This window comes from Carcharodon carcharias, chromosome 4 (assembly GCF_017639515.1).
Source record: "Carcharodon carcharias isolate sCarCar2 chromosome 4, sCarCar2.pri, whole genome shotgun sequence".
Lineage (NCBI taxonomy): Eukaryota > Metazoa > Chordata > Chondrichthyes > Lamniformes > Lamnidae > Carcharodon > Carcharodon carcharias.
The window spans coordinates 202635636-202648154 of NC_054470.1; the positions used below are offsets into that span (position 1 = coordinate 202635636).

The window sequence follows — 12519 nt, forward strand, 5'->3', positions numbered from 1 at the left end:
ATATTTCAAAATAATGGAAATGGGTGGGAAAAGCAAATCTATATAATTTATTGGAAAAAACAAAAGGAAGGGGGAAGAAACAGAAAGGGGGTGGGGATGGAGGAGGGAGCTCAAGACCTAAAGTTGTTGAATTCAATATTCAGTCCGGAAGGCTGTAAAGTGCCTAGTCGGAAGATGAGGTGTTGTTCCTCCAGTTTGCGTTGGGCTTCACTGGAACAATGCAGCAAGCCAAGGACAGACATGTGGGCAAGAGAGCAGGGTGGAGTGTTAAAATGGCAAGCGACAGGGAGGTTTGGGTCTTTCTTGCGGTCAGACCGCAGGTGTTCTGCAAAGCGGTCGTCCAGTTTACGTTTGGTCTCTCCAATGTAGAGGAGACCACATTGGGAGCAGCGAATGCAGCAGACTAAGTTGTGGGAAATGGAAGTAAAATGCTGCTTCACTTGAAAGGAGTGTTTGGGCCCTTGGACAGTGAGGAGAGAGGAATTGAAGGGGCAGGTGTTACATCTTTTGCGTGGGCATGGGGTGGTGCCATAGGAGGAGGTTGAGGAGTAGGGGGTGATGGAGGAGTGGACCAGGGTGTCCCGGAGGGAATGATCCCTACGGAATGCCGATAGGGGGTGAAGGGAAGATGCGTTTGGTTGTGGCATCATGCTGGAGTTGGCGGAAATGGCGGAGGATGATCTTTTGAATGCGGAGGCTGGTGGGGTGATAAGTGAGGACAAGGGGGACCCTATTATGTTTCTGGGAGGGAGGAGAAGGCGTGAGGGCGAATGTGCGGGAGATGGGCCGGACACGGTTGAGTGCCCTGTCAATGACCGTGGGTAGAAAACCTCGGTTAAGAAAGAAGGAGGACATGTCAGAGGAACTGTTTTTGAAGGTAGCATCATCGGAACAGATGCGACAGAGGCGAAGGAACTGAGAGAATGGGATGGAGTCCTTACAGGAAGCGGGGTGTGAGGAGCTGTAGTCGAGGTAGCTGTGGGAGTCGGTAGGTTTGTAATGGAAATTGGTGGACAGTCTATCACCAGAGATTGAGACAGAGAGGTCAAGGAAGGGAAGGGAAGTGTCAGAGATGGACCATGTGAAAATGATGGAGGGGTGGAGATTGGAAGCAAAGTTAATAAATTTTTCCAAGTCCAGACGAGAGCATGAAGCAGCACTGAAGCAATCATCAATGTACCGGAGAAAGAGTTGTGGAAGGGGGCCGGAGTAGGACTGGAACAAGGAATGTTCTACATATCCCATAAAGAAACAGGCATAGCTGGGGCCCATGCGGGTACCCATAGCCACACCTTTTATTTGGAGGAAGTGAGAGGAGTGGAAGGAGAAATTGTTCAGTGTGAGAACAAGTTCAGCCAGACAGAGGAGAGTAGTGTTGGATGGGGATTGTTCGGACCTCTGTTCGAGGAAGAAGCTAAGGGCCCTCAGACCATCCTGGTGGGGGATGGAGGTGTAGAGGGATTGGACGTCCATGGTGAAGAGGAAGCGGTTGGGGCCAGGGAACTGGAAATTGTGACGTAAGGACCGAGATGAGGATATGTTGGACTGAGATGAGGAACAATTTCTTCACCCAGAGAGTGGTGAGCCTGTGGAATACCACAGAACGTAGTTGAGCCCAAAACATTGTTTTCAAGAAGGAGTTAGATATAGCTCTTGTGTGAGAGGGATCAAAGGGTATGGGGAGAAAGCGGGAGCAGGCTATTGAGTTGGATGATCAGCCATGATCATAATGAATGGTGGAGCAGGCTCGAAGGGCCGAATGGCCTACTTCTGCTCCTAATTCGTACGTTCTTATGTTGGTAAAATAATTTTGACATTAAAAAGGACTTTCTCGGTCATTTACTTTGAATATTTCTCTTTAATAGATGTAAAAATATTGAAAATGGGGGAGAAAACGGTTTTTTGGCTGACAGCCAAGCACCATCCAAATTGGTCATGAGTCTTTTTGCTTTTTAATTGGGGTTGGTAGGCAGTATGTCACAAGGATGGATGTGTTGGCTGGCTAATGGCTGAAGCATGGGGGCAAGTCACATGATGAAATCCCCAGGAATACATTTAGTTCCTTTTGGCAACCCTACTGGGATCTATTTCATCTGGTCTTTGGGCTTTCTCCACTTTCAAAGATGCTGAATACCTTAATGTTTCCTCCCTCACCATGCTTACTCTATTCAATATGTCACACTCCTCCTTAACTCCAATATCTGCATCGTTACCCTCCTTTGTGAAAACAGATTGAATGTCTTCAATAATAACGGTACTCACGACTTCTACCTCCACACACAAGTTACCTTTTTGGTTCTTATGTGATTTTACTTGTTCCTTAATGATCCTCTTTCTCTTTATTTATATATGAAACATCTTTGTGTTTTCTTTCATTTTGTTTGCTCTTATTTACAGATCCAGGGTAATCTCATCCCATGTACAGGGTGCAGAGTAATCCTAACCAGGATACACTGCAATCCCATCCAATCTGTAGGATTATACCAAACGGGTGATGACGGTGTAGTGGCAATATCAGTAGCCTAGTAATCCAGCATCATGGGTTCAAATCCCACAGCAGCTGGTGGAAGTTAAATCAATTAATAAATTTGGGAATATAAAGCTAGTCTCAGTAATGGTGACCATGATAACTATCATGGATTGCTGTGAAAATTCATTTGATTCACTAATCCCCTTTAGGGAAGGAAATCTGCTGTCCTTACCTGGTCTGGCCTACGTGTGACTCCAGACCCACAGCAATGTGGTTGACTCTTACCTGCCCTCTGAAATGGCCAAACAAACCTTTCAGCTCAAGGGCAATTAGGGATGGGCAACAATTGCCAGTGACACCCACATCCCATGAAAGAACAAAGAAAAAAAATCTACATGTTATCCCAGCCAGTGTACATTGTAAACTAAGACAGTGTACAGTATAATCCCAGCCAGTGTACACTGTAATCCATGCCAGTGTAATGTGTAGTCCCCACCAGAGTACTGGGTAATCCCATCCAGTGTGCAGTGCAACACCAACCAGTGCACAGGGTAAATTGAACAATATTAATCTGTTCTCAGTGATCCTGTCTTCTGAATGTTCTTTGTTTTCCCCCTGCCCTGCAGGAATGCCATTTCTCAGCTCAATAACTTCCAGCGTCTGCTACCCACTCTGCAGCTCTTGGGGGTGATGATCAGTGACAATGTGGTGCAGGCACTGGTTCAGCAGGAGCCTGGTGTTGCTACACGCCTCCTGTATCAAATCTACATCGCTCTCCGCAGGAAAAAGAAAGCTCAGCTCTCTAAACTGGCCATGGAGTCCATGAGACCACCTGCAGCAGCCAAACTGGCCAGCATCAGCAGCAGGATGTACAAAGAGGTAAGAGCCTGGCGAGGTGGCAGGGGGCAGAAAGGGAGGGGGAACTAGCAGTGGGAGGAGAGAGGGTCCAAGGGTGAAAAGACAGACATTCACACAAACACCAAACTCTCACACATGTACATACATACAAACAAATACACACGCACACAACCACTTACACAATCTCATACATGGAGGCACACGTACACATGCAACCTGCACGTGCGCACAGACACTAACTCGTGTACACACACACACTCAATCTCACACACAGACACACACACACCTCTCTCACATCTTGCTTCCTCTATGGCCTCCCTCCAGTTGCACCATCTCCTCAAGATATGCTGAATGGCCTCCTTCTATGCTGTAACTTTTCTCTGACTTCTATGGTAATATGGAATGTACTGTAGTGCGCCACGTGAGTGGTCCAAACATCTGAAGTGCATCTTCAGAATGCCTCTGCTTGTCTAGGGACCTTGTGTAACTGTGCTCAGCATTGTACCTCTCCTCCAAATGACTGAGGGGGATGCACTGGTGTCATCAGCCAGTGTTTCAGTGGGTACCCCTTACCCCCCCAAGCAGTCATCTCTGCAGACGCTCAGGCCCCTCGTATATCTGAAGTATCTGGGATTGACTCAGGATGTATGAGTAATGGGAACTCCCAGGGTACCTGGCACAAACGTGCATTATGCGCTGCCGAGGATTGCAGACTAGTTGAACATTGATGGAATGAAAGACTTCACAGTTGATAAACATTAGGCACTGCTGCCATGGAGCCCTCAAAGCCACATGGGTGCAGTCGATTACATCCTGCACTCTGGGGAAGCCTGAGATAGCTGCAAACCCAGTGAATCTCACAGCCTGGCTATCATCCTTGTCCAGAATAAACCTCACACGGTGATGTGCCTTGCTGTAAAGGCACCTGTGACCACGTTTATGCTTCTATGTATTGCGAACTGCTAGATGATGCACAGGTCCCCTGTGGATCCCTGGAAAGACCCACAGGCAAAACAATTGAGCACAGTGGTCACCTTGAAAGCCACTGGCAAGGGGATAGCCTCCAACTCCACAGGACATCAAGTCTTCATGAAGAATGTGGCAGATGTCATCTACTAGAGCTAGAGACAAGTACAGGCATTGTCTGTCACTTCTTTGTAAATAGGAGAGTCTCCTTTGGTATACCCTAGGTCTGGCGAATTGCCTCCATTGCCTGGGTCTGTCCTCTTGACTCTCTTGTTCTTGCCCTGGCTCCCCTGGAACATAACGCAAGAACATAAGAAATAGGAACAGGAGTAGTGGTAGACCATTCAGCCCTCGAGCCTGCTCCACCATTCAATAAGATCATGACTGATCTTCTTGTGTTTCGACTTCCACATTCCCATCTAACTCCGATAATCTCAGATTCTCATCAGGCAAGGGAATCTATCTACCTCTGCCTTAAAAATATTCAATGACCCCACCTCCACCACCTTGAGGCTGAGAGTTCCAAAGTCGCACAACCCTCAGAGAAAAAATTTCTCCTCATCTCTGTCCTAAAAGGGCGACCCCTAATTTTAAAACAATGCCCCCTAGTTCTGGACTCACCCATAAGAGGAAACATCCTTTCCACGTTCATCTTGTCGAGGCCATTCAGGATCTTGTATACTTCAATCAAGTCACCCCTCACTCTTCTAAACTCCAGTGGAAACAAGCCCAGTCTCTCCAACCTTTCCTCATAAGACAACCCACTCATTCCAGGTAACAATCTAGTAAACTTCCTCTGAACCATCTCCAATGTATTTACATCCTTCATTAAATGAGGAGACCAAAACTACACACAGTATTTGAGGTGCGGTCTCACCAATGCCCTGTATAACTGAAGCATAATATCCTTAGTTTTATGTTCAATACCTCTCGTAATAAAGAATAGAATTCCATTAGCCCTTCTTGATAACTTGCTGTACCTGAGTACCAACTTTTTGTGACTCATGTACTAGAACACCTAGATCCCTCTGCACCTCAAAATTATGCAGCCGTTCTCCATTTAAGTAACACGCTGCTTTTTTGTTCTTCCGGACAAAGTGAACAACTTCACATTTTCCCACATTAAACTTCATTTGCCAGATCTTTGCCCACTCACTCAACCTATCTAAATCCATCTGCAAACTCCTCATGCCCTCTTCACAACATACTTTCCTACCTATCTTTGTGTCATTTGCAAATTCAGCTACTGTGTCTTCACTCCCCTCATCTAAGTCATTCCCCTGATCTAAGTCATTGATGTAAATCGTAAAAAGTTGAGGCCCCAGCACAGGCCCCTTTGGGATTCCACTCGTCACATCCTGCCAATCCATAAGACCTAGGAGCAGAAATTAGGCCATTCAGCCCATCGAATCTGCTCTGCCATTCAATAATGGCTGATAAATTTCTCAACCCCAATCTCCTGCCTTTTCCCCTTAACCTTTGATCCCCTTACCAATCAAGAACCTATCTTTCTCGGTCTTAAATACACTCAATGACCTGGCCTCCACAGCCTTCTGTGGCAATGAATTCCATAGATTCACCACTCTCTGGCTAAAGAAGTTTCTCCTCATCTCTGTTCTAAAAGGTCTTCCCTTTACTCTGAGGCTGTGCCCTCAGGTCCTAGTCTCTCCTACTAATGGAAATATCTTCCCCACTTCCACTCTATCCAGGCCTTTCAGTATTCTGTAAGTTTTAATCAGATCCCCCCCCATCCTTCTAAACTTCATTGAGTATAGACCTAGAGTCCTCAAACGTTCCTAATATGTTAAGCCTTTCATTCCTGGGATCGTTCTCGTGAACCTCCTCTGAACCCTCTCCAAGGCAAGCACATCCTTCCTGAGATACGGGGCCCAAAATTGCTCACGATATTCTAAATGTGGTCTGACCAGAGCCTTATAAAGCCTCAGCAGCACACCCCTGCTTTTATATTCCAGTCCTCTTGAAATAAATGCCAATATTGCATTTGCCTTCCTAACTACCGACTCAACCTGCAAGTTAACCTTAAGAGAATCCTGGACTAGGACTCCCAAGTCCCTTTGCACTCTAGATTTCTGAATTCTCTCCCCATTTAGAAAATAGTCTATGCCTCTATTCTTCCTACCAAAGTGCATGACCTCACACTTCCTCACGTTGTATTCCATCTGCCACTTCTTTGCCCATTCTCCTAACCTGTCCAAATCCTTCTGCAGTCTCCCCGCCTCCTCAATACTACCTGTCCCTCCACCTATCTTTGTATCATCTGCAAACTTAGCTAGGATGCCCTCAGTTCCTTCATCTAGATCATTAATGTATAAAGTGAAAAGTTGTGGTCCCAACACTGACCCCTGCGGAACTCCACTAGTCACCGGCCGCCATCCTGAGAAGGACCCCCTTATCCCCACTCTCTGCCTCCTGCCAGACAGCCAATCTTCTATCCATGCTGGTACCTTGCCTCTAACACCATGGGCTCTTATCTTACTGAGCAGCCTCCTGTGCAGCACCTTGTCAAAGGCCTTCTGGAAGTCCAAGTAGATAACATCCATTGGCTCTCCTTTGTCTAACCTACTCATTATCTCTTCAAAGAATTCTAACAGATTTGTCAGGCATGACCTCCCCTTGATGAAACCATGCTGACTTTGCCCGATTTTACCATGCACTTCCAATTATTCTGAAATCTCATCCTTAATAATGGACTCTTAAAATCTTACCAACGACCGAAGCCAGGCTAATCGGCCTGTAATTTCCCATCTTTTGCCTCACTCCCTTCTTAAACACGGGGGTTACATTAGCGATTTTCCAGTCCTCTGGGACCCTCCCTGACTCAAGTGATTCCTGAAAGATCACCACTAACGCCTTCACTATCTCTTCAGCTATCTCCTTCAGAACTCTGGGGTGTAATCTATCTGGTCCAAGTGAGTTATCCACCTTCAGACCTTTCAGTTTTCCTAGCACCTTCTCCTTGGTAATGGCAACCATTCTCACCTCTGCCCCCAACTCTCTTGAACTTTGGGGATGTCACTCATGTCTTCCACTGTGAAGACTGATGCAAAGTATCTATTCAGTTCCTCTGCCATTTCTTTGTCCCCACTACTACTTCTCCAGCGTCAGTTTCCAGCAGCCCAATGTCCACTTTTGCCTCTCTCTTACCCTTTATATATCTAAAAAAACTCTTGCAATCTTCTTTTATATTACTGGCTAGTCTACCCTCATATTTAATCTTCTCCCTCCTTATTTCATTTTTAGTTGTCCTCTGTTGGTCTTTGTAGGCTTCCCAATCCCCTGGTTTCCACTGCTCTTTGCCGCATTGTACGCTTTCTCTTTAGCTTTTATGCTGTCCCTGACTTCCCTTGTTAGCCATGGTTGCCTCGTCCTCCCTTTAGCATGCTTCTTCTTCCTAGGGATGAATTTTTGCTGTGTCTCCCAAATTACTCCCAGAAACTTCTGCCGTTGCTGTTCCACTGTCTTTCCTGCTAGGCTCATCTCCCAGTCAATTCTGGCCAGCTCCTCCCTCATGCCTCTGTAGTTGCCTTTATTCAACTGTAATACCGTTACATCTGATTCCAGCTTTTTCCTCTCAAATTGCAGGGTAAATTCTATCATATTATGGTCACTTCCTCCTAAGGGTTCCTTCACCTGAAGCTCCCTTATCAAATCTGCCTCATTACACATCACTAAATCTAGAATTGCCTGTTCCCTAGTGGCTCCACCACAAGCTGCTCCAAAAAGCCGTCTCGTAGACATTCCACAAATTCCTTTTCTTGGGATCCAATACCAACCTGATATTCCCAGTCTACCTGCATATTGAAATCCCCCATGATCACTGTAACCTTGCCTTTCTTACATGCCTTTTCTATCTCCTGGTGTATCTTGTGCCCCACATCCTGACTACTGTTCGGAGGCCTGTACATAACTCTCATTATGGTTTTTTTTATCTTTGCGGTTCCTCAACTCTACCGACACAGATTCTACATCATCTGACCCTATGTCGTTTCTTGCTATCGATTTAATTTCATTTCTTACTAACAAAGCAACCCCACCCCCTCTGCCAACCTGCCTATCTTTTCGATAGTATAAATATCCTTGGATATTTAGCTCCCAGTCCTGATCCCCTTGCAGCCATGTCTCCGTAATGCCCACCACATCATACCTGCCAATTTCAATCTGCGCTACAAGCTCATTTACCTTATTTTGTATACTGCGTGCATTCAGATACAACACCTTCAGTCCTGTATTTCCCGTCCCCCTTCTCACTGTCATCCCTTTATCTGATGTGCTTGAAGTTAGATTCCTAGCCCTTTCCAAACACTCTGTCCTATTTTGTGTTCTGGAGACTTTAATCGCCTCTCCTGGGCTCTCCTTTCTTTTCAGTTTTTTCATAATTTTCCATGAAGTTGAATCCACCCCCCGACATGCTAACCTGCTGCTTTGTTTCCCATTAGTCATACTTCTTGGAGTTTTACCCTTCCCTTACCTCCCAATCCAAAAAAGACCCATTTATGCATACTCTCTGCTTTCTGCCAGCCAGCCAATCTTTTATCCATGTTAACATGTTATCCCTTGCACCATGCACTTTTGTTTTCTGTAATAGCCTTTGATGTGACACCTTATGAAATCCCTTATGGAAATCCAAGTACAGTACATCTACAAGCTTCCCTTTATCCACCGAGCATGTTACTCCTTCGAAAAACTCCAATAAATTGGTTAGACATGATTTTGCTTTCACAAAACCATGCTGACTCTTTTCGATTGCCTTGAGCTTTCCTGCCCAGCTATAACCTCTTAAATGATCGATTCTAACACCTTCCTCATGATAGATGTCAAGCTAACTCACCTATAGTTTCCTGTTTTCTGTCTCCCTCCCTTCTTGAATAGAGGGGTTATATTTACTACTTTCCAATCTGAAGGAACCTTTTCAGAATGTAGTGAATTTTGGAAAAGTAACACCAGAGCATCAGCTACCTCAATAGCCACTTCTTTTAAGACCCTAGGATGTAGTCCATCGGGACCCAGAGACTTGCCAGCCCGCAGCGCCATCAATATGCTCTGTACTGTTTCCACAGTGATTTCAATTTCACCAAGTTCCTTTCTCCCGCTCACCTTCTGATTTGCAGCTATTACTGGAATGTTTTTTGTATCCTCTATAGTGAACACAGAGGCAAAATATTTGTTCATTTCTTTCGCCATTTCCTTAATCTACTATTATTTACTATTAACTCCCCACTGTCACTCTCTAGAGGACCAAAACTCACTTTACTTACTCTTTCTCTTTTTAAATACCTGTAGAAACTCTTGCTATCCATTTTTACATTTCTAGCTAGCTTCCTCTCATACCCTAATTTATTTCTTCTGATTAACCTTTTAGTCATTCTCTGCTGCTCTTTATATTCTGTCCTACTACTCATCTTTGCGAAGTTGTATACTTTTTCCTTAAGTTTGATGTTTTCCTTAACATCATTAGGTAACCAGCGATGGTGGGTCCTCCCCTGAGAATTTTTCTTCATAGTAGGAATGCACTTATTCTGAATACTCTGAAATATCCCCATAAATGTCTGCCACTGCTTCTCCATTGATCTATCCTCTAGCCTAGTTTCCTAGTTCACTTCAGCTAGCTCAGCTTTCATCCCCACATAGTTGCCCTTATTTAAGTTTAAGATTCTAGTCTGAGACCTACTTTTCTCCCTTTCAAACTGATGCAAAATTCAATCATATTGTGGTCACTGTTACACGGTGGTGCTTTTACTCTGAGGTCATTAATTCATCCTGTCACATGACACAATACCAAGTCTAATATAACCTGCTTTCTGGTTGGTTCCAGAACATACTGTTCTAAGAAACTACCTCGAAAACATTCTAAGAACTCCTCTTCCAGGCTACTACTGCCAATCTGATTTTTCCAGTTTGTGTGTAGTTTAAAATCACCTATGATGAAACCATCCTTTATCACAAGCACACAATATTTTCTCTTGAATACCTTGTCTTACACTGTGGCTACTGTCAGGGGGCCTGTAGACCACTCCCACTAATGACTGTTTCCCCCTACTATTCATCTCCACCCAAACAGTTTCTACACCCTCATCTCCTGAACCAAGGTCATCTCTAACTATTGCACCAATGCCCTCTTTGATTAACAGTGCTACCCCTCCACCTTTACCTAGCTTCCTATTCTCCTTTAATGTACCCTTCAATATTAAGGACCTAATCATTGTCTTGCAGTTACGTCTCCGTAATTGCTATCAGATCGTATTTATTTACTTCAATTCATTTATATTGTTATGAATATTACGTGCAATCAGATAGAGATCCTTCAGTTTTGTCTTTCTGTTACCTTTGCAACATCTAGTCTTGACTGTTGATGTATTTTTAGGTTTTTTCTCTCTGTCCCTTCCTGCCATTCTCTGACCCTCATTTCTCATATTACTATTTTGCTCTCCTGTCTTGACTCTACACCTTGAATTGATATCTCTACTCAAACTTGATCCCGCACCCTTCTTGTTTAGTTTAAGGCCCTCTCTACTTCCCTAGTTACGTGATTTGCGAGGACACTTGTCCCTGGACATCAGGCGGGTCCTCCCCCTGGAGCTGCACTCAGCATCGCCTCTCCCTCCTTCGCCTCTTCCATTGCATTCAGACCCTCACAAAGACAGCACTGAGCCCTGGATCCGTCTTTGCTTTTACCTTCTCTCTGAAATGAAGGATTGAAGACAGTAGTGATTACTGGGTCAAGGTAGTGAAGCTCACAATCTGTTACCAAAGCAATTGTAATGATCTATAGTGGCTTCTGCCCTACTTGCTTTGTCACCGATTAAACCTTGTCTCTGAGGCGCTAGCACACACATTGAGGTGACCAAGATGCCATCCCAAATACAGAACATCTCAGTGGTATGAGAAGGTTTCAATGAAATGCAGTTCAGTGCTGGCCTACTAATTAACTGGGTGCCCTGGGCCCATTATGGATGCCAATTCTGGAGAGCAGACTCACCTCCATTGATGGAAGCCATATATGCAGCACGATTTAAAAAGGGAGGTAGAGAGAAAACAGGGAATTATAGACCAGTCAGCCTGACGTCGGTAGTGGGGAAAATTCTAGAGTCCATTATAAGAGCTTTAATAGCTAAGCACTTGGAAAACAGTGGCAGAATTGGACAGAGTCAGCATGGATTTACGAAAGGGAAATCATGCTTGACAAATCTACTGGAATTTTTCGAGGATGTAACTAGTAGAGTTGATGAGGGGGAGCCAGTGGATGTGGTTTATTTGGACTTTCAGAAGGCTTTCGACAAAGTCCCACATAAGCCTTCATAGCCAGAGGGTTTGAGTACAGGAACAGGGATGTCTTGCTGCAATTGTACAGGACCTTGGTGAGACGACACCTGGAATATTGTGTGCAGTTTTGGTCTCTTTATCTGAGGAAGGATGTTTTTGCTATAGAGGGAGTGCAGTGAAAGTTTACCAGACTGATTCCTGGGATGGCGGGACTGACATATGAGGAGAGATTGAGTCGGTTAGGATTATATTCACTGGAGTTCAGAAGAATGAGGGGGGATCTCATAGAAACCTATAAAATTCTAACAGGGCTAGATAAGGTAGATAAAGGAAAGATGTTCCCGATGGTGGGGGAGTCCAGAACCAGGGGTCACAGTCTGAGGATATGGGGTAGACCATTTAGGACTGAGATGAGGAGAAATTCCTTCACCCAGAGAGTGGTGAGCCTGTGGAAGTCGTTACCACAGAAAGTAGTTGATGCCAAAACATTGTATGTTTTCAAGAAGGAGTTAGATATAGCTCTTGGGACGAAAGGGATCAAAGGGTATGGGGAGAAAGCGGGAGCAGGCTATTGAGTTGGATGATCAGCCATGATCATAATGAATGGTGGAGCAGGCTCCAAGGGCCGAATGGCCTACTCCTGCTCCTAGTTTCTATGTTTCTTTGTTTGTGTGAGTTTGAGAGAGTGCATGTGCATGTGAGTGTGTGAGACTGTGTGTGTGAGAACAGACACTGAGAAACTTGCACATACACACTCTCACACTCACAGACACTCTCAGAGAGTGTGAGAGAGAATGTGAGAGAGAGTTGAGAGTGCATGAGTGTGAATGTGCGTGTGAGTGTGAGTTTGTGAATGTTTATATGGGTGGAATTTTCCCTTTCCCGGGTTCCGTGGTGGGCAGGAGCGGAGAATCTAGCAGGAGGCAAAAAGTCGGAAACCTGCC

General features: G+C 44.9%; 1 protein-coding gene across 1 annotated transcript in view; it reads left to right on the plus strand.

Annotated features, from left to right (window-relative positions):
- spef2 (sperm flagellar 2) overlaps nucleotides 1-12519 on the plus strand; it is a 375455-nt gene that overhangs the window by 53005 nt on the left and 309931 nt on the right. Inside the window, exon 5 of the mRNA XM_041185381.1 lies at nucleotides 3097-3349. Coding sequence (XP_041041315.1) covers nucleotides 3097-3349 — 253 coding nt within the window. The remainder of the gene's footprint in view (nucleotides 1-3096; nucleotides 3350-12519) is intronic.